General features: G+C 38.0%; 1 protein-coding gene across 1 annotated transcript; it reads right to left on the reverse strand.

The window, feature by feature from the left end:
- Positions 1-663: 663 nt before the first annotated feature.
- scap (SREBF chaperone) lies at positions 664-24895 on the reverse strand. The gene is made up of 23 exons (XM_058746113.1): positions 24737-24895; positions 20738-20938; positions 18464-18584; positions 17529-17686; positions 17195-17403; positions 16993-17098; positions 16678-16850; positions 15082-15208; positions 14402-14514; positions 13371-13465; positions 13166-13264; positions 12798-13010; positions 11901-12265; positions 11665-11811; positions 10141-10342; positions 9919-10034; positions 7996-8497; positions 7822-7907; positions 7634-7716; positions 6928-7094; positions 5056-5136; positions 4452-4658; positions 664-4342 (listed from the first exon to the last, which is right to left on the reverse strand). Exons 2-23 carry the CDS (start codon positions 20857-20859, stop codon positions 4097-4099), a joined length of 3738 nt encoding a protein of 1245 aa, XP_058602096.1. The 5' UTR covers positions 20860-20938; positions 24737-24895; the 3' UTR covers positions 664-4096.
- Positions 24896-25133: the final 238 nt, after the last annotated feature.

Here is a 25133-nt window from a genome sequence, read left to right on the forward strand (position 1 = left end):
ATGACATAACTACAACATTTGGCTCCAAGTATCAACCTTCTCTATTGAATGCTATTCAAAAATGCGTAATGTTTGAAATTGAAATAATGTATTTTATAGCGATAGACATATTCTCCCAGTCTGCTGCACTTTACACATTGAACTTTATTTCTTTTTTTTTTTTTTTATTGGCTTTTTATGCCTTTTATAGATAGGACAGTAGAGAGACACAACAGGAAAGCACTGGGAACAGGAGCTTGAGACGGGAAACGAACTCGGGTTGCCGAGTGCAGTTACGCAATATGATGATGCACTAACCACGAGGCTACTGGCACCAAAATTAGTCATTTCTGCAAAATTGTCACCCACCTTACTCTCATGTTGCAATTCATATTATGAATTTGAGATCTTTTTCCCCCAGTGGAGTTGCTCTTTTCAACAAATGCATGTTTACTGTCATATTCAGTTGCAATTTTGCTTAGTTTAAAATTGTAAAAAAAAAACTGTACGACTAAGCTTATGTTTTAAGTGTAGACCAAGTGCATTACTGTCAATGCATTGTAACTCATTTTACAAATGCTGTTGATAAGATCGTAATATTTAACCCTGAATATTACTTTAATACCAAACATTTAACAAATGTATAAAAAAATCCCACACACTTTGTATGAAAGCCTTTTTATTTGCGAATTAGTACAAAGTTTTTTTTTTTCCTGTGTTAAAAATAGAACAGAGCATTAGTTACATCCTCTACTGTCTGTTTACACTGTGTAGTGTATTTGGGAAAGACCGAGAAGAGGGCAGAGCAGTATAACCCTCCCCCCAAAAGAAGACAAAACAATATTTACACCCAGTCTCTCTCTGCCCCCACCCCATCTTAAGAAACAGTGCAACATTCAGGCATTTCACATCACTTTAAACATCCTCCACCTCTACTTCAGCAGCAGTAAGATACAGCAAGTTGAGAGCAGTATTTCACTTCAATACCGCATGCATCGATCATGTCTAGGAATGTGCTCCTCTGGAAAGGGAGAGCGAGCAGTAAAATCAACACAATGGAGCTTGGTGCTATTTCACTCCTAACAATAAAACGGCTGCCATTGTATGTGGCAGCAACCCTGCCATCAAGTAAATGGTGCTTTTCAGTATGGTCACGGAAATGATTATAAATCATTGTCTTCTCTCAGCACTCTGTTCTCATGTGGTTAATGCTTAATCTCATCATGTGACAGGTTTTAACCACTCATAAATAATTTTGAACTATTGCCAGCTGCTAGCCATACATTTGTTCTTGAGCGATAACTGGCCATACATCATTTCATGGTGAAAATGATTGCTTTTTGCTATTTCTCTCATGTTTAAACAAGATTTGAGCATCCTTGCTCTACAGACATCAGCTGCACAGTCTGTAAGACCAGCTGGTCCTATGAACCGTCAGCCATATCAATGCCACAATCACAAACCCACTGAAAATGCACATACATATACTTAAAAAAAAAAAAGTAGTACAATTGTTTTGACCAATGCTACTACATGGTTTCAAGCGTGTAGTTCATAAAATTAACTAATTAAACACCAGTTCTCTCATCAACATTATTAACTAATAATTACATTCGTAAAACGGCTAATAACGGAGTCATGTGCATTTCTATTGACTTGTTCAGATAGAATATCATTTTCCTGGTTTCAATTGTTTTGGGGACTATAGCTATGTTGTTGCAAAAATCAAAACAATAGGGGGAATTTATAAAACAACAATATGCAAGGGTATCAAACTCCTTAATCTTTAAAGTAAAAAGCATCATGTTTCAAATGGATAAGTTTTAAAGTGCAATAAAAACCACCTAAGGCTCATTTGCATTGAAAATGGGGATACTTTTGGTAGATTTTCTTACCAAACCATAAATCAAAATGCAAAAAAAAACAAATAATAATAATAATGTGGAATGCACATTCAGACAAACTTAAATGATGTGTAGAAAATGCTGTAAATTAAGCATATTTAAATCTCTGCTGTCTATGAAACTAAAGTCGTCTCTCAGTGCATTTTAACATTTCAAATTTCAGTTCTCACGAATGTGTGCATTTGTCCTGAAAAATAAATCACAAAATTGGTTGACTGCTATGGCTATATGAAAAATTTGGCCAAACCAATGCATACATTAGTGTTGTTTCTGCAGAGCTGGATTGGATATACTAATGTTTTATCATACACACACACACACACACACACACACACACACACACACACTTACAAACCGGGCCCAAATATACAGTAACAACTAATGGTCAACAATCTCAGTGAAACTTGTAAACTGATCATGGCTCTACAACAGAAAATACATTTTAATACAGGAAAATAAGAAAATATACACATCTAGTAATAAAAAGCAGCCCTGTCCATCACTTTTCAGCACATAGAGGCATCAAACTCCATCAGAGGTGTTCATCATCTGTTGCATTTACAATGACTTTGGGTGATTCGTACTGACGGCTTAGCTAAAAATGCACCTGGCATACAGGTGCTGTAGACATTAACCCTACTAAATGTTCATTCAGGATTTCAGGAAACAGATTTGACATCACAACATGTGCCAAGGAACATTTTTCATGTGTTTAAGGCAGGACTGGAATGAGAACATCTCCCTTTCTCTTTTCTCTAGCCACCCTTCTTGCTGCCTGACACCTGTCAGAAACTGACTTGATCAACATAATCATATTATTTCGGTGTAAGTTAGTCAAAGCTTTTCTTGTATATTAAAATGTATGACCACGTCGCCACTTTAGCTTATCTATAAGCCAAGTTTCATACAAATTGTTAGAAATTTCACTAATAAATAATTGATTTCAATATTAAAAACAGACCCCCCCCCCATCCCAGAGATTCAGACGTATACAGTATGCTCTTACAAACACAACCACTCACAGAAACGCAGCATCCAGCTCAAATTTCACCCCAAAATCAAAAGAAAATAAGTATGTTGCAAAAAGAAACTGAGGTCTGCTTTAAAGATCATAAACATTATTTGCATTGTGATATTTTTTGACAATTAAGCACCCCCTCCCAAATTTTCTATACTGAAAATATAAATATATGAAAAGGAAAAAAAAAAAAAAAAATATATATATATATATATAAACTTTGTAAAAATCATCCATAATTAGTTTTTTTAAATGAAAAAATTCAGTATAACAAATACTATCATGTAAATATACTTACAGGTGAGAAAACATTTTTTCTTTAAAAGGTTTTTTTTTTTTTTTTACATTACAAATTATTTTACACATACACACAAAAAAAACTTTATATAACTATATATAAGGGCTGTTTAATTGTCATTAAGATAAAAAAAAAAAAAAATTATAATAATTATATATATATATATATATATTGGTCCTAAAATAGGTTTACTGTCTTTATGCAAGGTTGCAAGTGGAATTTCTATGCGGTTGCTAAGATGTTCAAGCTTTGAGTCTTTAATCAAACCTCAAAGAATTCTTTTGATTATGGGGTGCAACGTGACCTGAACACTTCTGAAGATTCGAACACTCAAACACAGTTGCACACAAAGAACATACTCCTTTCAGCAGGAAATATCTATGCATTTTTCTGCCCCAACGACCACCTTTCGTTCCTCTTCTCCCTCTGCAAACATATTATTGTGAACTCTCTCACCTCTAGCTGTCACACAGTTGAGAGTTTCTGGGCTGGGCGGCCTGGCATTCTCATCGTGAGCTTGTTAACATACACACAAACAGACATCTTAAGGCAGGCCAAGTGAGCCACCTCTCAATGTCAGCAGCTATGCAATTCTGTCTGGATTCATACACAGACTATTCTGTATGATGTTCTACCAAAAGTACAAAATGCTTTGATGGAGCATCAGAGGCCTACTGAACACCAAACAATCAGGTTTTGCATTTGCATCCTGTTCAGATGTTGTAGAAAGTGGCCACTCCCTCCCTACTAAGTGTAGGGTGGTACATGAGAGGACACGAGAAACATCATTCACGTCTGTAATGAACCTGCGGTGATACAGGTTAAAGGGTGAGTGCTTTTGTGCCGGCCACTCTGAAAATTCACTAAATCTGTGGGCTGCTGTTTGTGTGTGTGTGATCAGTCCAGCTTCTCCAGAACAGAGGGCACGTAGACTAGGCTGAGCTCACTACCAAAGTCACAGACTATGGCGGCATTGTCCAGAACCAGGAGCTGCCTGACGCTCTGACCTTCGCTGCTCTGGCCCAGGTACACCGTCTGCAGCAGGTCCCCGTAGTTCAGGTCCCAAAACGACACGCAACCTTGTCCTCCCGTCACTAGCAGGCTTTCAGAGATCACCCCAAGACTGGCCCCACAGCCCACCTCCTGAAACACAGAGAAAGACATAAGAGATAGTGTTATGTTATTAATAACAAATCACAATATGCTGATTTGTTGATGAAATCCTGCAGTCCTAATTCTCATAATCACACACCTGTTGTATGGAGTACAGCTTTATGCCTGTGCTACGGTCCCAAATGCAAATGAGGTCATCCAACCCACTGCTAATGATACAGGAAGTTGTGCAAACCAATGAGGTGACATCACCACGGTGACCATAAACGTGGCTCACCCGGCTGCCTGTTAGGACGTCCCACACGCAGATGGTGCCATCTTGGCCCCCACTGGCTAGAACCATGGTCTACAACACAGCACAGAACAAATTTGAGTTGGGACAAAAAAAAATAAATTTACATTTGCCAAAATGAATATCATTATTTGTACATAGACAATATCCATCCATCTACCCATCCATTTATTCATCCATCTATCTGCCTATCTATTCTACTAACCATTCATCTATCTGCTCATCTGCCATCTGTTCCTCTATCTATCTCTCTTCTCTATCCATCCACCCATCCCTCCATCCATCTACAAGTCTATCCAGCTATCCATCCGTTGGTCCATCCATCCATCCATCCATCCACCATGTTTTCAGTTAATTTACAGTTGTAAATTATAAAATAATTGTAAATTAGAAATATGAGCAGCAATATTGCACAAGGTGTATATGAGTGAGACAGTGATGTGATTCTGACCTGGTCTATGTAAATGGCAGTTATGCCACCTGAGTGGCCCTGCAGGGTGAAGAGACAACAAGAATCCTCCAAACGATACACCTATAAAAGAAAAATGTCAAATAAATAACAAACATAAGCACAAGTTAACACTGTAGGCTTGCACAGAATTCTCTACAGATTTCCAGCATCTAAACAAATCATTCACAACTGTAAAGTTCCACATATAACCCTTATATTTTTAATTAATATTTTGTATATAATAATGCTTTTAATAACCAAAGTGTTGTATTATCTGACCTATTTAACATGTTTTACCATATTTACATTTTATAATTTACTTATATTCCACAAAGATTACAAAGTGCGCACATCCAAAGGCCAAAAGCTCAATGCGATGCTCAACCACAAAAAAAAAAAAAAAAAAAATTGCAAATAGGAAGATAAAAGTTGGCACACCACAGCCCCAAAAGTAGAAAAATATTTATGTTATGTTCTCACCACAGGTGACATTTCGAGCCTAAAAGCTTTTCATCAGACAATGAACACACACATAGCTCCGCCCTTATATACTGCACAAACCTAGATCATGATCACCCACATGACAAAACAAAAACTAATATTTAATTTATATACACACACACACACACACATATACTACAGTTCTAAACTTTGGGATCAGTAAGATTTTTAATGTTTTCTTACTGAAGTTTATTGTGCTCATTTATTTGATTAAAAATACAGGGGAAAAAAACTGTTTCTATTTTAATATGCCTTAAAATATAATTTATTCCTGTAAAGCAAAGCTGAATTTTCAGCATCATTACTCCAGTCTTCAGTGTCACATGATCCTTCAGAAATCATTCTAATATGCTGATTTATTATCAGTGTTGGAAACAGTTGTGCTGCTGTTTGTGTAATCTGGTTTTGTCCGTTAAAGTTAACCTTTTCAAACAACGCAGTCTCGGACAGTGAGTGACCTTACATATGCAGGTAAAATAAAAATTTCTCCAGTTATTGTTAAAAAACAAGCTAACAGACTTCATAGCTAGCGTTAGTGAAGCGGTCAGTGGAATCTTTCTGCCACCACCTAAGCTCCGCCCACAGAAAAACGTCACAATGTTTACTAACAGGAAGTAAGCAATAAGGTACTCGAGGCCATGCTGTATCGTGAATAAATCATGGCTGAAGAGTGTTTTTATAAAACGGTTACCACACAATAAAAAAAATATTAAAAACAAAAATTTATGTATTGAAATGTTACTTTTTGAAGCAAGTTTGTTAAATGCTGTCCTTCCACTAAAAATAGTTCCTGACAGCAACAGTAAACTGCAAGAGAATGTTCCCATGTAACATGCCTCATCTAATGGAGCTTAAATAAAAACAGACAATAGGAGCTCTTATCATCCACTGTCATTTATCTTTTTAACACCATATATTATATTTTCTCACACACACATATCTGCTTATCTCTCAGCATGAGAAAACGTCTGTTTTCCGTCTTTTAGTTTTAAAACAGACCGATTCGTTAAGCGCGAGTTTGCAAGCGTCATTACAGTGTAACGCACACACACACACACACACACAAGGACAATAAACAAATCACATCACATTATGGCAATAAACATCACATAAAAGTGAAAACAACAATTGACTGCAAACAGTGTAACGCTAAACTGATGGAAATATGGACATACAGAATCAAACAGTTTGTGCTGTATGTAAGGGCTGAGCTATGTATGCGTTCATTGTCTGATGAAGAGGTTTTAGGCTTGAAATGTCACCTGTGGTGAAAACATAAATATTTTTCTACTTTTGGAGCTGTGGTGTGCCAACTTTGATCTTTCTGTTTGCATATATATTTATATTTCCATATACTCATATGCTCCTTACCCTGACTGTATGGTCCTGGCTGCCGGTGACCACTCTGCCAGCGGCAGCTTTGAGCACAGTGATGGGCTTCTGGTGGGCACACTGCACTGAGCGCGTCAGCTGACAGCTGATCACATCCTCGCTGCTGTAACAGGGGGAGGGGGGCAGACTGCCTCGGCCTGGGGGTCCTAACACAAAACAAAACAAAAATCTGGAAAAATGCTTAAAGGGCCTTGAACGTAGTTGCGTTGCTGTCTAAGCAAGGTCAGAAAACTCTCGGATTTCATCAAAAATATCTTTTTAATTTCTGTTCCAAAGATGAATGAAGGTCTTATGGCTTTGGAATGACATGAGGGTGAGCAATTAATGACAGAATTTAAATTTTTGGGTGAACTATCCCTTAAAAATGCCTCTTTATTTCGGGCCTCCACTTTCTCCTGTGAGTAACTGTCAGCTTTTATCTACCTGTTTTTTGAGTTTTCATGCTTTCTGATCTAATTTCTGTAACTTTTCCAGTTGGTTGTGATTATTGGATCTGTATTTTTAAAAACAATTTTATAGAAATCAGACCAAAAATTCTCTTTCTTTTTTTTTAAAAATCACATTCAATTTCATTATTTTACATGACATTTTACAGGCCTGGTTTTGGCTTTTTTATGGTTTTTCAAGGCCGTGGGAATGTTGTATTTTAGTATCTTTTTTTTTTTTTTGACATGACATGACTCACCACGATATTGCAGCAACCCCAGAGGCTTGTTGATCTCCACTGTGAAGAAATCCAGTGAGCCATTTAAACGAGCTGCCACAATTCTGCAATTGAAAATACCCCCATTAGCAGGAAAACATAAGTCAGGTGCTTGGGTGTGAAATGAGTGTGGCTTATATATATGAGCTTTAGGCTGTTGTGAAATGCACCTGTTATTAAGAAAAGCCAAGGCAGTGATTCCAGATACTCCATCTTCATTACAGCACCGTAATGATCCCTCTACTGCATCCCACAGCTGATAAATAGAAGAAAATAAGAACGGCATATTAATCACATTGATAGATCAATATGTTCTCCTTACAAAAGCCCTCTCTTTCTCTCACCTCCAGTTTTCCGCTGCTGCGGCCCGTGGCAATGAGGTTACCCCTCAGCTCCATGGCCCACACTGAGCTGTCCCAGTCGCCATTGCACTGCGGGGGGAGCTCTAGTGGAAAGACAGGCTGGTCCCCGAGGCTACGTCGCCTTTGCTGTGAAGCCGGAGGAGAAGGTGGGAAGGCCAGTGTTGGTGAGGGCTCATGCTCCTGGTATGCTTTCTCCACCAATCCCCCAAAATCAAAGCCAGAGCTGCTTAAAGTCTGAGATGGGGGCAGTGACCCAAAGTTGGTGTCGATGAGAGGGGTGAGGTCTGGCTGGTCCCCAAACATGGCAGGGCGTGCAGGGGTGGTCCTTCTCCTTATTGGGAAAATATCTACATCTGGCCCTCCCATCGCTACTCCTCCTGGTTCCCGAAAGTCCGCCCCCAAGAGGCTCTCGGCCTCACAAGCACTTATGTGATCCAAGCCATCACGGTGCTCCCAACAACCACTGCTGCTGCTCCTGCGCAGACTAATACACACACACAAAAATACAAATAATGAATACACTTTCCAAAAAAAAAACTAAACAAAAAACCCATACACACTCACCAGATATCATTTTTGACTTTTTTTTTTTTAACTAGTGGGTGCAGGACACTATAGTTAATTTATGTAAATGAGGATAGCAAAATAAAATCAACTGTGACATTTAACCCCCAAAAATTCTTCATACAGTGGACTACCGGTAAAACTGATAAAACTTTGGGACCAAAAATTATTCAGACACTTTGACCTGACAATGTTTTGCTTAAAGGTTTAGTTCTCCCAAAATGAAAATTAGCCTGTGTTTAACTCACCCTCAAGGCATCCTTGGTGTATATAACTTTATTCTTTCAGACGAATCCAATGGGAGTTATATTAAAAATTGTCCTGGCTATTCCAAGCGTTATCATTGCAGTCGGTGGGTGTTTCTGTTGAACAGTCCACAAGATGTCAAATAAAGCACGCGGATCCATAATAAAACGTGCCTCACATGGCTCCAGGGGGTGAATAAGGGCCTCCTGTAGTGAATCCATACGTTTTTGTAAGAAAAATATCCATATTTCAAATGTAATAAACACTTCTCTCTCACTCCATCTAAATGTCATAAGTGGAAGCCGTTCCAGCAGATGACATAGGACGTCGACGTAGCTTGATTAGTGACGAATGCAGAGAGAGAACAAAAAAACACCGGTCATGAATTAGAAGTACAAACTGAGGATTTGTAAAGAAAGATGTAGGAGGATTTCGAAATAAGCCAAGAGGAGACTGGTTTTCCTATGCTAAAGTAAGGAAACTTTGCTTCCTTTGCTCCTTTAAACAAACTCACGAGACAAGCATATCTCAGAGGCGCATACGTCCTATGTCATTCGCCCGGAATGGCTTCTGCTTACAACAGATACCGGAAGTGAGAGAAAAGTGTTTATTACGTTTGAAATATGGATATTTTTCTTACAAAAACGCATGGATTCACTACAGGAGGCCTTTATTCACCCCCCAGAGCCGTGTGAGGCACGTTTTATTATGGATGCGAAAACTTTATCTAATGTCTTGCGGACTGTTCAACAGAAACACCCGCCGACTGCAATGAGAACGCTTGGAATAGCCAGGACAATTTTTAATATAACTTCAATTCAATTCGTCTGAAAGAAGAAAGTCATATACACCAAGGATGCCTCGAGGGTGAGTAAAACACAGGCTAATCTTCATTTTTGGGTGAACTAACCCTTTAAGTGTTTTTCTTTAATTGCTAATGTGACCTTTTTACACCACAGACTGAACAAAATTAAGCATAGCTTGGTAATTGGTTGACCTAAGTTGGTATTATCTATTTGTGTACTATATAAATAATTTTTTTTTTTTTAAATAATACATTTATTAGAAGCTATGCAGTAGGTACAGGTTCCTTACCCATTGTTGGGTATAACAGTAAGACAGTCTCCGGTCTGTGCGTCCCACACACGGATCTGTCCCGCCAGACAACAGCTGGCCAGCAGCATGCCATCACTGGCCAGACACTCAATGTCCTGGGAAGAGATGCCAAAGGTAATTAATTTTATATATATATATATATATATATCAGAGTGCATTTATGGAAACGCGTCAGTCAGTACAAGTCAATTTGATTCTCACCATGCTGTGGCCTCTCAGCAGGAGAGGGGAAATTTCACTGATTGGCGGCGAGTAGCCATATTCATCGCAGGGCAGGTCTCCACGGCGACGGCGACCATGGGGCACCCCGTTCTGCCCGTAGTTCCGAGGGCAGAGCACACGATACAGACAGAAGAGTAAGAGAACTAACACCACTCCGGCGAAAAGTCCAAGAGCTGCCACCCTGCACAAATACACATTTTTATTACAATAAATTATGTAAAATAAAATATCCATTAGTCCAAACAATGCCAGATGGGGGAGTGTTTGAGAAACCTGACATTAAACACTCCTTATTTTTTTTCCTAATCTGTGTGGTGCCCTACTGACACACACACTACACACTTCACCTGCTTTCAATTTAAATTTGGCATATAAGCATGAGCCCCTGCAAAACAAGTCTCTCTTGAAATTTCAGTCCAGCCACCTCCAGAAATGGGAACTCAAAGCTAAGCATTACATGCAGAAAGTTGGACAACATCTGAGCATGTGCACATACTCTTGATCTGTCCTCACGGGATAAATGCAGCACAGAAAACAGGAAACACAGGCAGGGGGCCAAAGGAAGAATTAGAAGAAGGAGGGGCCAAGTTTTAGAGCAAACTGACCTACATCCATCTGATGTGTATCTAACAACCATAATGGCCTCATAGATAAGAACAGGGCCTTGGAACAATGACCTTGAACACCACAATCTGAGTGTTTGTTTGTGAATGAGAGAGACTATTGTTTGTCTCTGCAATCACATATTTAGATCTCCTGTGTGTGCTAGAATGAGATGTGAATGAGCGCTCGTAGTTAATCAGCGACAGTTTTTTTGTTTGTTAAAAGAATATTTTGGCCATGAGGTTTAAAACCTCTTGACATTTGTTCACAGAAAGACCACAAAGGAAAGCGGTAATGCACGTTTTCTGAGAAACGTCATTGAGCAATTTACAGATTACCAATGAATGACTGCTGTCTGATCTATAAATACAACAAGGTGGGAAAAGAACAAAAAACTTCCTTTCTTGTCCATACAACCCTCTGGTGAACACCCAAATAGTGTAGGAGTTTTATGAAAGAGAATGAAGTCTTTATTTATTGTAATGTGACAGAGCTGAATTTGTTTCTGCGCTGTCACCACAAAATGCACCACATTAGATTCCTCGATAAAAAGGAATTTGCGACATTTCAAAATATTATTACAATTTAAAACTATTTCTGCGATTTCTGGTAGCCAATGCTGATATTTGAAATCTTTAAATAAATGTAGCGTTGGTCAGCATAAGAGACTTCTCATAAACATTAAAAGAAATCTTACCAACCACAAACTTAGTCTATCAAACAAATAAATAAAATTAAACAAAAACAATAGCAGGAATTGCTTCATTTGCTAAATATTTGGTGCATTGTTGCCCAAATTATGGTTAATTTACAATAATAATCCAAACTGAATTGGTAACCGAATAAGTAACATTTATAAAAGCAGGTAGAATGCCCAAATAGCTGAAGTGCAACACTGACTTGTAGAGTGTGAGGTCTGTCTGCAGATCCGAGGTCTTGATGCTGGGAGGAGGAGCATGGTGTGTATCCTGGGGATGGCGTGTGTCTATGGCCTCTTGTGGGCTGAGATGGAGCGTGACAGGGATGACTGGAAGAATGCTGATGTACCTGAGGGTATCAGACACGGGCATGTTAGGGGCATAACTACGAGAGGGTCTGAACCATATCATCTATTATAATATGATAGAGTAGCGCACCTCTTTGCAAGAGTGATATTGTAATAGCTGAAGAGTGAGGGCCAGTGGCGGAAAGAAAGCCGCCTCCACAACTCCTCATCCTCAGGGCCCCAAGTGATCTGGGGGCTGGACACAGGGGCAACTCCTGGACGGGCTGCTCTGTGACCCTGGGATTGGTTTTCAGGTAGGGGAGTGGGTTCAGGGGCAGGAAGCACGCTCAGTGTGCTGGTTGGACCTCCACCAGGAAATACTGGAGCAACGCCCAAATGAGGAGGAAGCCCCGCCTCCCCAAGAGGGCTCTGCTCTGACACCTGGGCAGCAAGGAAAGTCCTCAGACCAGCAGGGTCCGTGTAGACCAGGATCCCAATCCAGATTACGGTGCCAACCTATTAAATAAACAGACAACAAATTTAGATAAAATAAAGCATTATTTTATGCTTTCTTTTTTCATTTTTAATTTAATTTTACACTGTTCAAAAGTGTGGGTTCAGTAAGATTTTTAATGTTTTTAAAAGTAGTATGCATTTTTTTTTTTTTTTTACGATTTATTTTTGCCATTTTTGCCTTCATTGTGATAGGACAGATCAGACATGCAGCGAAGTGGGAGAGAGAGAGAGGGAGGCGGGATTGGAATTGCACTTACTCACCCTCATGTTGTTCCAAAACTTTCTTTCTTATGTTGATCATTAAAGAATATATTTTGAAGAATGCTGGTAATCAAACTGTTGATGGTGACCATTGACTTTCATAGCATCTCTTTCCATACTACGGAAGTCAATGGGGACCAACAACTGTTTGGTTCTTCAAAATTCTTTATAAGAGAAACTTATAAAGGTTAGGAACAACACAGGGGTGAGTAAATGATGACAAAATGTTCATTTTTGGGTAAACCATTCCTTTAAAGAGTGTAATTTTTACCATGATGATTCTCTGTGCCAGGCGAGTGCGGGCTAGGAAGTACACCACCCTGAGCCTCTTGGGCAAGCGGAGGTTCCGGAAAGCAGGAGCCTGAAGGGTGATGGTGTGGGGAGAAGGGCGGGGGGGCGGAGGTGTCTCTCGTGGACGCAAAGGGCCCGGTTTCGGTGGAGGCATCCCCGCTTCTGCCGGTAGACGCCTGTTCAGATCAGCCAACTGTTAATGTAGAAACATGAGAGTTGGGAAAGATGATACAATAAAACTGAACATTCCAGAAAACGTACTCAGATGATGCAATGAATGATTCATGTATTTCTCATGGAATTGTAAAAGATATTTTCTAGAATGTTCTCTGTGTGGGTGGTTCTCACCTCCATGCGGCGGATGTCAATAGACAGCACAGTGGTGAAGAAAAACATCTGCAGGAAGAAATCGGACACCAGACCGACCACAGCAAACAGACAGAACTCCTACACACAAAATAAAAAGGGGGAAGTGTAAAACATTTGTGATTTGGAACTGTATAACTACCACCAAAAGCAGATCATATATTTGAGTTATTTACAAGAGCTTCACCTGAATTGCTGGTACAAATGTGAAGTATCCAATGAGGATGATGCACAGTTCAGTTGCCATATTCTTCATGATGGACCAACTCTCATTGCTTAGACCTTAAGACAGAACCAAAAAATAAAATAAAATAAAATACAGACTTTTGCCAAAGTAGGTGTCATTTAATTTGGTCTAATTCTCACATCCCATACTTTCAAAAGATTTCAAACTGCTTAAGAGGTTGCTAAGGGCTTTATGGAAAATTTTAGCAATTTTTCGCTAAATGTTTTTAAGGCTATGGAAGTTAACTATAATAAATAAAGGATATTTAAAGCAGTATATATTTTTTTTTTAATATATTTAGCAATTTGATATATATTGATGTTGTTTATCTTAAAAGACAATTATTTAAACTATATTTTATATAATTAATGGGTCTAGTTTTTAAACCTAATCTGCATATGTGACCCTGGACCACAAAACCAGTCTTAAGTCGCTGGGGTATATTTGTAGCAATAGCCAAAAATACATTGTATGGGTCAAAATTGTCGATTTTTCTTTTATGCCAAAAATCATTAGGATATTAAGTAAAGATCATGTTCCACGAAGATATTTTGTAAATTTCTTACCGTAAATGTATCAAAACTTAATTTTTGATTAGCAATATGCATTGCTAAGAACTTCATTTGGACAACTTTAAAGGCGATTTTCTCAATATTTAGATTTTTTGCACCCTCAGATTCCAGATTTTCAAATAGTTGTATCTCAGCCAAATATTGTCCGATCCTAACAAACCATACATCAATGGAAGCATATTTATTCAGCTTTCAGAAGATGTATAAATCTCAATTTTGAAAAATTGACACTTAAGACTGGTTTTGTCGTCCAGGGTCACATACAGCTTTGATGAAAAAAGTTTTCATTTTATAAGTGTCACTACACAACAGTAAGACAGTGCTTAGTACTGAATGGGCTGCTACTTGTATTCAAAACACTAGGAAAGAAAAACTGAGTGCACATAATTTAACAGTGCAGATGATTGCATCTTCTCTGACCTTGAGCAATACGCAGCTTAACTTCAAGGTCGACAGGCGTTGACACAACAGACTTGGTGAGGACAAGGACATTCTCCAGACCAATTACCACCACAAGGTAAGGGAAGATTTCCCTGCAAAACAGCAGCAGAGAAAACAACTAAACCTTAGAAAATCTATCAAAACTAATGTTTGACGTGAAAAAATAAGCTAACATTAAAAAAAAAAAAAAAAAAAAAGAATGTGAGGAACGTGAGGAGCTAGCATATTATTGAAGATAAAAACCTAACAGAAAAATTCACTCACTAGCGTTCTGTCATTCACTGAAGAGTTGGCCTTATGCAGCCCTATTGTATCTTGGATCAATATAGAGTACACACGTGGCCTAAATAGTGTGTTCCGGTGAACCAAGTCAAATTTGTTTGGACAGCTTGAGCTCACACCACTGTGACTGTAAGTCCATACATGCAACCTTATAGGCTGGTGGAGGACTATCCCTGCCCACTCAAACACTTCCTGGCACTGAAATTCCCCTAAACCACAATCATTATTATTGACGATTGGTTATACATCAACCTGCTCAAAGATCAAACCGTGACATTTTAATTCCTGAGGGATTAAGTCTATAGAAGCCCTTTGATAGTGATGCACAGAATCATTCTTGTGGTATGAATGAAGGTGTGTTTTGGCTGAGCTCCTACCCTCCATTCAACGTGGGCGTCAGGCCAAACAAGGTACAGAGTCCCACAGACATGAGCAGAGAGCTGAGAACAGTCACCACAGCAGCCAGCGCCAAGCCCCATTTGGATTTCACCATGTCAATCTTTCCTGTGAAGTGAGAGGGAGAGATTATCCAAATTATTTTTGTCAAGAGCATTTTCCAAAAACGTCATTAAGCATATAAAATGCTGCTGGAAAGAGGGTATGTGAATTCTTGATGCTGAACATGCTGTTCTGAGGATAATCGCCAGGCCAGACTGAAACACGAAAGCTCATTCAGAAACCAAACAGCTACGCTAATCTGAAAGCTTTCTGCTGCCAATGTACTGCTTTCCCCAGTGGCACCTGGAAAAACGTCCAATTTCAACACTGTTGAATTACTTCCTAATCATTTTAGAGATTTATGGAATGATTATTAGAGAAAGAACACTAGAGAACAGCAGAAAACACTACAAATATTCCCATTTCTGGAAAGTCTGCAATAATTCTGTCAACTGTGGTACTTCCATGACGAACAATAACGTTATAACAGTAGTGGACACAAATCAAGGCTCAACGTTAAAGATTTCTGACTGCAGAAAAAAAGTCACTGCAGAATTTACAACAATAATGTTCAATGCATCAAACAAAACCAAATTTTGAGAGGCATAAACAGACTGTGTGTGTGCATATAATTATCCAACATAAAAAATTAAGCACTGGTGGTGATATTTCTCACAAAGTGGTCTGAAACTCTCTTTCGCTGGATTGTTTATCTGCAAATATCTTCATCATAAAAGTTATAGAATCTAATGCACATCAGATGGCCCATTAAATAAAATATTTCTGGAATCTTCTACAAACATGTTAACAGAATATCACCTATTGTTTACAACACTGACACAGTATGATACACTGTTCTAACTACAAAGTCACAATGTACAATTTTAACATTACATTACCCAACCAGTTATTCCATAACACAAAACCAGAAAAAAAAAAAAAAGAAATAAAAAAAATGCAGGTGCACTACGGTTCAAAAGTTTGATTTTTATTTTTTTTTAAGATGTCTTATGTTTACCATTTGTTTGAGAAAAATACAGCAATATTGTGAAATATTACAATTTAAAGTGGTTTTTTATTTGAATATGTATTTTAGCAGCATTTATTTGACTAAAAATACATTTAAAAAAAGTAATTTTGAGAAATATATTAACATAGAAAACGGTTATTTTCAATTTTAAAATATTGTTTATTTCTGTGATGCAATTCTTAATTTTCAACAGCCATTATTCCAGTCCTCAGTGTCACATGTTCCTTCAGAAATCATTCAGACATTCTGATATGGTGCTCAAGAAACATTTCTTACTATTTTCAACGTTGATATTTTTGTGGAATTTGTGATACTTTTTTTCAGGATTAATCAAAGTTGAAAAGACCAGCATTTATTTGAAACAAATAATCTGTAACGCTACAAATGTTTTTACTATCACTTTAATCAATTTAATGCATTCGACCTAAATAAAATGATTAATTCTTTGAATTAATAATCTCAAATTTAATTAATCACAGCGAATATAGGTAGAGATGGCACTTACGGGTGGAGAAGTAGATATAAGCAAAGAGGATAATGTAGGTGGTGACCAGAGGGATGAGCTCAGCGATGCCAATCTCCTCTTTGAAATGGACGTGCACCATGTGGTCTTCACGCAGAGTGCAGTTCGCTGAAGGATGAAGCTGTTTCAGACGGGCTCTGAGACTGGCTACAAACCTGTCCAAAAAGACACAGGAGATGCTAAACATTTTTGGAAACCATGATTGGTTTGCTATAAAAACTATATTTTTACAAGATCTAGAAAATGTCACGCCTGCCTTATAAACCACAATTAATTTGAAATATTACAAAGGCTGACCTTGCATCATAGGAGCTTAGTGCAATTGTGATGGTGTATGTCACCACTCTCTTCTTGCTGTACAGGCTTACACCCGTCTGCTTCCCTGGGACACCAAAGAGTAAATCTAAAAAGCACACACAGTAAAAATGGGGTTTCTAAATGAACAGGTGGTAAATTTTAATTTGAGCAGAGATTAAATTGTGTTTAAGCAGCTTCCTGCCTTTCAGAGTGGCTGAAGTATGAAGGCCTTTGGGTTCATGTTGATGGACTGTCTTCAGGAGGTCTGGATCTGCATCAAACAGGTCACGCCGGTTCTGCCAATAGTTGCCAGGGGATACCAGCAGGCAGCCGTGCTCTGGAAGGACCGCCTGCATGCGCCGCAACCCTGGCAACAGGTCCGTTACCTGCAAGCATAGCGCCTCCAAACTTCTGAGAAGAGGGACGTGAGGAAAACAGGAAAGAATGAGGTTGAGAAATGTGTGGTAACAAGCAAAAACAGAAGTGGTTTGAAATCAATCAACATGAACTAATAAGCAATGGTGGGAATCTTAGACCTGTCTGTGTAAACGTGGTTTCTGATCTCCTCCAGGAGACTAAAAACGCGCCCAAGGGGAGAGCGGAACACGTCCACAGGAACCAGACTATTGTCCCATGGTGAAACTGCTGCCTTGACCAGAACCTGCTGGATGTAGGCCACCGGAGGACCCCGATACTGCAAGAAAAGCAGCATTTTTAGATTAACAGTAACAGGTCTTCAAAAGACACTAGACTTTTACATTTTCAGTGGCACTTGACCAAGCTAATTCCCTGATGCTAAAGTGTTGCAAGTGGGTGTTTGCTGGCCCCAAGTCTAGAGGCAACTTTTCATAGCAAATCAACTGGAATTTTTCCAAATTGTTTTTGTCCACTACATGAAATTGTCTTTTAAGTCTGAGAGATTAGAAAAGTAATAATACACCTTTTTTCAACATTATTTGATGTTTATTCATGTCTGTAACAGTGCAACACATTGCACACCCAACGTTTGCAAGGTCTACAATTCCTATCCAGTGCAGGGCTTAGCATAGCAATCATGTTAATAATTCCACAGAAAAGCTGCATACTTCACAACTGTTATAACTATCTTTTAACATTTGGGGGCAGTAAGATTTTGTTAAGTTTTTGAAAGAAGTCTCATGCTCACCAAGGCTGCATTTATTTAAATAATAGTAATATAAAAGTATAAACTATTTTTAACTGCAGTGTCACATGATCCTTAAGAAATAATTCTGATGTGCTGATTTGGTGCTCAAGTAACATTTACAACTGTTAATGTTGTAAACAAATGTGCTGCTTCAATATTTTTGTGAAAATCATGATACATTTTTTTCAGAATTCTTTTCCAATTTCTACGGATAAAAATATTAATTTCTTTTAAAATAATAATTAAACAATCTTACAGAACTGAAATTTTAACGTTAATGTATATCAAACAAGCATTTCATTTTACCCAATCAGGGCGCTCCGACAGGTCGCCCTGAGACTCATGGGATGGGACAGAGTAATCTCGTACTCCAGTGGTGAACTCGACAGGCCCTGTTCCTGGCAGAGGCAGCTTCAGCAAAGGGTAACTGTAAAAGAAAGCATGGTTACAGAACAACAAATCAATCTTTATTACCAACGTCAAGCTGCATTCCTCACAGACACGGTACCTCCAATTAGAGGAATGGCCTTCTCATGACGAAGAGCCCATACAAGGTCCATAAAACAAATCCTATTTGAATGAAAAGGGCGATAAGTATGCAAAGTGTTGTTTTTGCATTTTTTACTGACAGTTTTATAGCATTCAATTAGTCACGTAGGTGCAGCAAGAGTGAACTTAAAGCCTAAAACTTCACCAGGAGGGAGCACAGACCATTATGATTAACATGCCATCTGTGATGTCCTCAGGCTTTAAGAAAACTAAGTATAGTAAAAACAAGAATTTTACACTTTCTAGGAAAAATGATTGCACAAGACCCACAATACTGCTTGCAGTACAAACACTGAAGGACTGGTATACTCTCCAGATGGATGATCTGACCAACCCTTACTTCTCACAAAAGGAACACCTGTCACTCTCCTTTAAAGTGCTTCGAAAGCCATAAATATCCCCCACCAACAACAGCAGTGCTGATAAGGTTTAAAACACATGACACTGTTGACATCAGGGAAACAGAAGGCTATTGTGTAAAATACATTATACATGGAATCTCCGAGTGTGCTTTCCTTAACACAGTACATACAAACTAAGGGACAAACCAATATCATTTTGTGTGCTTAATGGATTAGTTCACTTCCTGAATATACATTTCCTGATAATTCACTCACGCCCATCTCATCCAGGATGTTCATGTCTTTCTTTCTTCAGTCGAAAAGAAATTAAGGTTTTTGAGGAAAATATTCCAGGCTTTTTCTCCATATATTGGACTTCAACAGGGACCCAATGGGATGAAGGTCCAAATTGCAGTTTCAATGCAACTTTAAAGGGCTGTACATGACCCCAGCCGAGGAATAAGGGTCTTATCTTGTGAAACGATTGGTCATTTTCTAAAAAAAAAAAAAATACAAATTTATCTACTTTTTAACCACAAATATTCGTCCTGCACTAGCTCGACCTCACGCATTACGTAGTCATGTTGGAAAGGTCACGCGTGACGTAGGCGGAAGTACCGACCCAGTGTTTACAAAGTGAAGGTGCATGATTTTGAAGTTGGAGCAGAAAATGAGATGCCGTTTTCCGCCCTACACTACCTTTTTTAACCAAAGTACACGAACAACTAACCATGCTTGACCTTTTCAACCTGATTACATAATGTGAGAAGTCACGCATCCGCATCGCAACGCTTTTTTTTTTTTAAGAACATGACAGATAAATAAGACCCTTATTCCTCAGCTGGGATCATGTAGAGCACTTTGAAGCTCTAATTTAGACCTTAAACCCATTGGGTCCAATTAAAGTCCACTACATGGAGAAGAATCCTGGAATGTTTTCCTCAAAAGCCTTAATTTCTTTTCAAATGAAGAAAGAAAGACATGAACATCTTGGACGACATGGGGGTGAGTAAATGTTCAGGAAATTTTTTTTCTGGAAGCAAACTAATCCTTTAATTTGTGTTTAATTCAGTATATTCCTTTATTATCCGTCTTGTGGCTGAGTCAAGCTATTCTGCCCAGTACCTTCTCTTCTCTAGCTGAGAAAGAACTCAGACGTCTGCAGTGACAAGTAGTTGCCACTTCACAAAGCCTACTTCTGTTCTTCCAGGCAGCTCAAGACACTGGGCTGTTCTCTGAGAGAAATGTTCACACACTCACTCTTTTCCACATGGATTTTGCCCTTTATCTGAAGCGTCAGAGACTTAATTCACATTTTGCTGACTGAGGCTAAAAGAAAAAGGCATGAGAAACCGTTTTCTCTAGCTCAGTGCTCCACTTTTGTGTTTCTGCTACACACAGTCCTCCTGGCACGATCTTGTTGTCGAATCAAACTGTGCAGAACAACTGACCACAAGCCAACTTCATTCCTTTGTTGCCCTCTCTCACCCTTTCACACCCGAAAACATCCCACCCACAGATTTGTACAGATAAGCTGCTTTTCCTAACCCACAGAAGTACATAAAGTACTTCAACGTTGACAGAGGCCATCAGAACTGTGGCCTAGCAGCCATTGTCCCCCGATTAGTTTAAATCTCGCTCCAATCCCATTATTTCCTGCTTGAATCAAATATCATGACTGCAGACTCACCAGCAGGTCAGGATGCTGGCAGAGGTAAAGAGAATGATGGGAACCGGGTAGGAGGCACATAGTAGGCCGTGCCGGTAGAAGGCGGCCGAGATGTTCTGCCGAAGCCGCTCTCTCACCGTCATCCTGGGGGGAGGGGTCAGCTGATAGCCATTGAGTCTGCGTGTACGGCCAGGGCGAGGGCACCGGCGGGCATCCAGGGATCTGTGCGAACAAGCATGTACATAACTATAATTGGCTCTCTGTCATTGTGATGTGAAGAACGTGTTTTTCCTGTTACTGATAAAACCAAAAACCTTTTTTAGCACTTTAAAGCACATATTAAAACATTATCTATATTTTTGCTTCATAAACCGACTAAATGAGTAGCATCTTATGGCAAGCTTTATTGCTATTAATCACCAACAGTACAAAAACATTCACATGTATGTGTATGATTCTGACATGACACGAGTCAGCAAATGATACATAAAACCAAGCAGTAGCACTGTACAAGAAGATTCATTATCATTATTTAATAAATTAATTAATTTTATAGCATTTTTAAATTTAAGTTAATGTATAAATATATCATTGATCATTGTGCTTTAAATGAAAAACTAATTTGAATGAATACAACATCAGTGTGTTAGCATACACTACCATATATATATATATATATTTTTTTTTTAAAAGAAATCACAATTTTTATTCATCATGGATGCATTCAATTGATCGCAAAAGACATCTATAATGTTACAAAAAAATTCTTCTTTTGGACTTTTATTCCATAAGAGAATTCTGAAAAAAAAAAAATGTATCACTGTTTCCACATAAATGTTAGTAATATTACTATTAAATATAAAATATTACTAGTGACACTGAAGACAGCAGCAAAAGCTGCTGAAAATTCAACTTTGCATGAGAGGAATTTATTACTTTTTCATTTTAAAATATATTGAAACAGAAAAGAGTTATTTTACACTGCAATAGTAGGCCTATTTCACAATATTACTGTTCCGATTGTAGTTTAAAAAAAAAAAAAAAAAAAAAAAGTCTTGTTCCTGGTTAGTTTATGATACTCAACGCATTAAATGTTGTTAACTAATTTAACCTTACTGTAATCCGTTACCAACCAAACAAACTTAAACATCTCTGCCAACAGCTAACTAGCTAGCAGATCATTCTTTAGAAAACCTATCTGTTAGAATTAACCCTTTGCCTAGAGGTAGTTTCTGGACTTTCAAACTCTGAAACCAGAGGGTTCAAGGGTTATACTGGCGGTCTATGGTTTACAAAGAGCTCTTTTTTGTCATTGGGTGCCCCTGTGACTCTACCACAGAGTACAAATTTTCCCCCCAGGAACTTACCTCCTGAGTGGCTACCGTTCATGCTTTTCCATAAATATTACATAAACAAGATGACACATACAGCCTCACAAAGATGCTACACATGTACTACTCAAGTTTCATAATGATGCAAGAGATTTCATAAAAACAGACATAGAGAGAGAACTATGACGGGCTAAACACTTCACTGAAAGCAGAATTAACTGATTTTAATCAAAGGAGGTCAACAACTTTTACGTGATACATCAATGTAATTTTCTCTTTTTAGAAGATTCAAACGCATAAATACTTTTTAATGATAAATTTTATCAAGTTCGTAGTACCTTAAAATGTTACAATATTGCCAAAGCATCATTGGACCAATAAAAGCAGTAATAAAAACAACAGAATTAAAAATAAAAATAAAATTAGGTTTGTCAGTAATAGTAATAAAAATGATAACAGCAATAATAATTTGTAATAAAATAAGAATGCTAATGCAGATCATAAGTCATTTGTGGTGAACAAGTGAGTAACAAAATAATCTTTTTTTTTTTTTTTTCGAACATTTAAGACTTACAGCACAGTCGTAATAAGGAACACGTTTATGATAGTTGTATTATTTATTTGCATCCTTCCTGAAGCTTGAAATCTCAATTTTTAAGACATTTAATTGCATGGAAAATATCAACCAGCATTAGAAAGAGAGTCATACACATTCGAAAGACACGAGAGTGAACAAATTAATGACAGAATTTGCAATTTGGGGTAAATTATTTCCATTTATCCAAGCTTAACAGTCCCTTTCCCATTCCAGCTTAGAGAGAGACAAACTGAGTCTTAACAGTCTCTTTCTTAATGCATTTGCACACTTCCTTCTCTCCCTCTTTTGCCGAATCTGGGAGATTTTTTAAGAGAACAGAGTCCAGAGGCAGCATTCAAAGTCTGCAAATCTTGGCAAACGCTACAGCATGGAAACAGGCAATGACTTTAAATTCTTAAGGGAATGTGCAGGCAAGGGCTGATAAACACGTGCGGCTGATTATGCAAAGCAACCCTGTTTGACAATTTGGTGACACAAGAACCTGGTAACTATCATGCATGCTGGGATAAAACTTTAGAATGCAACGCAAAGTCGTTGCTGTGGACAGAACCATCAAAACATGACAAAGAGTTGTTTGTCATGTTTTGTCGAATCTAGAAACTACAGCAATGCTTTCAGTCACAGGGCACTTAAAATACACCAGTTATTGGTTTCCAAAATGAAGGAATTTAAAAGCTAGAAATCTGACAACTTCTACAGTTTCCAGTGGATTTATGTCTGCATCAGAATGTTCCACTGTAAATCATCTGATTGTAAATCTACTGCAAAACAGCTGTCAGGGATATCTTCTTGCTCACATTCACTTCTCAAAAATTTTTCCTTCATAACAAACACCAGAGAAAAATTATTCAAAGATTCTAACTAATTGTACCACATTTTGATTTTCACTTCTAAAATATTCTCACATTTCCATTTTTATTTGATTTCTTCCAAAAAGATCTACATAATTATTATTATGTTTCTGATATTAATGATCAATCACTCAAATTTAATTTTCACTTACTTTATCCAAAGCAACAAAAATAAGCTAAAGAAACTTAAAAACAAACAAACAAAAAAAAAACTTAACTACCTTAATAAGCAATTTCTGTCAACTCCTAGTTTTGCAAAATTGTTGGTCAAACCACAAACTGAAAAAATATATATTTGTTTCTTATGTATAACCAAAACATTATATTAATATATGGAAACAACTGCCAAAACATCTCACAGGTAGGCCTACTTAAAGCCAACATAATACATGAACTGTCAAACTCCAACACAACCGTATAAACACGAAAAGTATCAAATTTAATCTGAATAAAATCCATTTGCACTAACACGACAAAAACGCATAACGTTATATGCCAGACGGTTTTGCCGGTTTTTTAATAGACTCATATAATTACAAAGCAATACTGTGATAGCACCATGGTATTGTGAGGTATGAGACAGTAACACCATGTTATTTTTTATATTATATTATTTTTATTTCCTAAATGTCATAGCATACCATGATACATTTACGGTATTGCACAAAGTACGTAGTATATTGTAACATGCGGTGTTAAGCCTGATGCAATTTCCACGTTTCTTCTGCAGTTATTGTCAGACAATTAAACTGTAAATTAGCTGAGCTGATATCAGTCTAACAGAGCTAAAGCTAACAGTCACTGAACTACATATGAATACACTTTTGCATTAACTCGGTTGTCTGCAATGTCCTGCATTTCAAAATCCCTGAGATACTATTTATTATCTTTTTGTTGTGCGAGGAGATGAAACCGATAACGTTACACGTTTCCATGGCATTAACTTTAGCCGAGCTGCTAACGCTTTAGCATTAGCAATAGTTCAAATATAAAGCACCTGCCAGTTTTATTTAGATTCGCTTGATGTAAGTTATATAGACACCTAGAATAGAACGCATCACCCAAGAAATACGCATTTCATTGCCTCGATGCTATGCTATCCAGGAAGCGCTTTGACAGCATGTTACTGGACCAGCTAACAGAAATAGTGAGCACTAAGGGCCTGCCATGCTTCTAAAATGCTCTAATTTAGCAATGTAAACACACAAACCAAAACAATAGCGCTCAAATCATCGCTTACCCTAATGACAGGTTCTACCCTTCCTCTCTGAGGGTTTGTCTGAACGGTGATTCGGCTCCTGTTGAGTTCCACAGACAGGTGGCTGTAGGTCTCTACTGTTCTGCCTGCATCATGTCAGCTACTGTAAGCCAACGTGACCCCTCAACTTCAACCTCCAGAACAAAGCTAAAACGCGTCAAACTATGACCTCTACTGGCCACAAGGAGGAAGAAGTAACGTTAGAGAGTGGAGTGAAGACAATATTTTTTTTACCTAAATGGAATTATCTAGTTAATAAAAGGATAGGGATTTGTTTGCATTATTATGGACCCAATATATTATAATATAAGGATGTATGCTCAGTTGTCATAATAGGTGCATTTCAACACACTAGTAGTCCCTTAGAAGCACTGAGGCG

The sequence above is a fragment of the Onychostoma macrolepis genome, chromosome 16 (assembly GCF_012432095.1).
Source record: "Onychostoma macrolepis isolate SWU-2019 chromosome 16, ASM1243209v1, whole genome shotgun sequence".
NCBI lineage: Eukaryota > Metazoa > Chordata > Actinopteri > Cypriniformes > Cyprinidae > Onychostoma > Onychostoma macrolepis.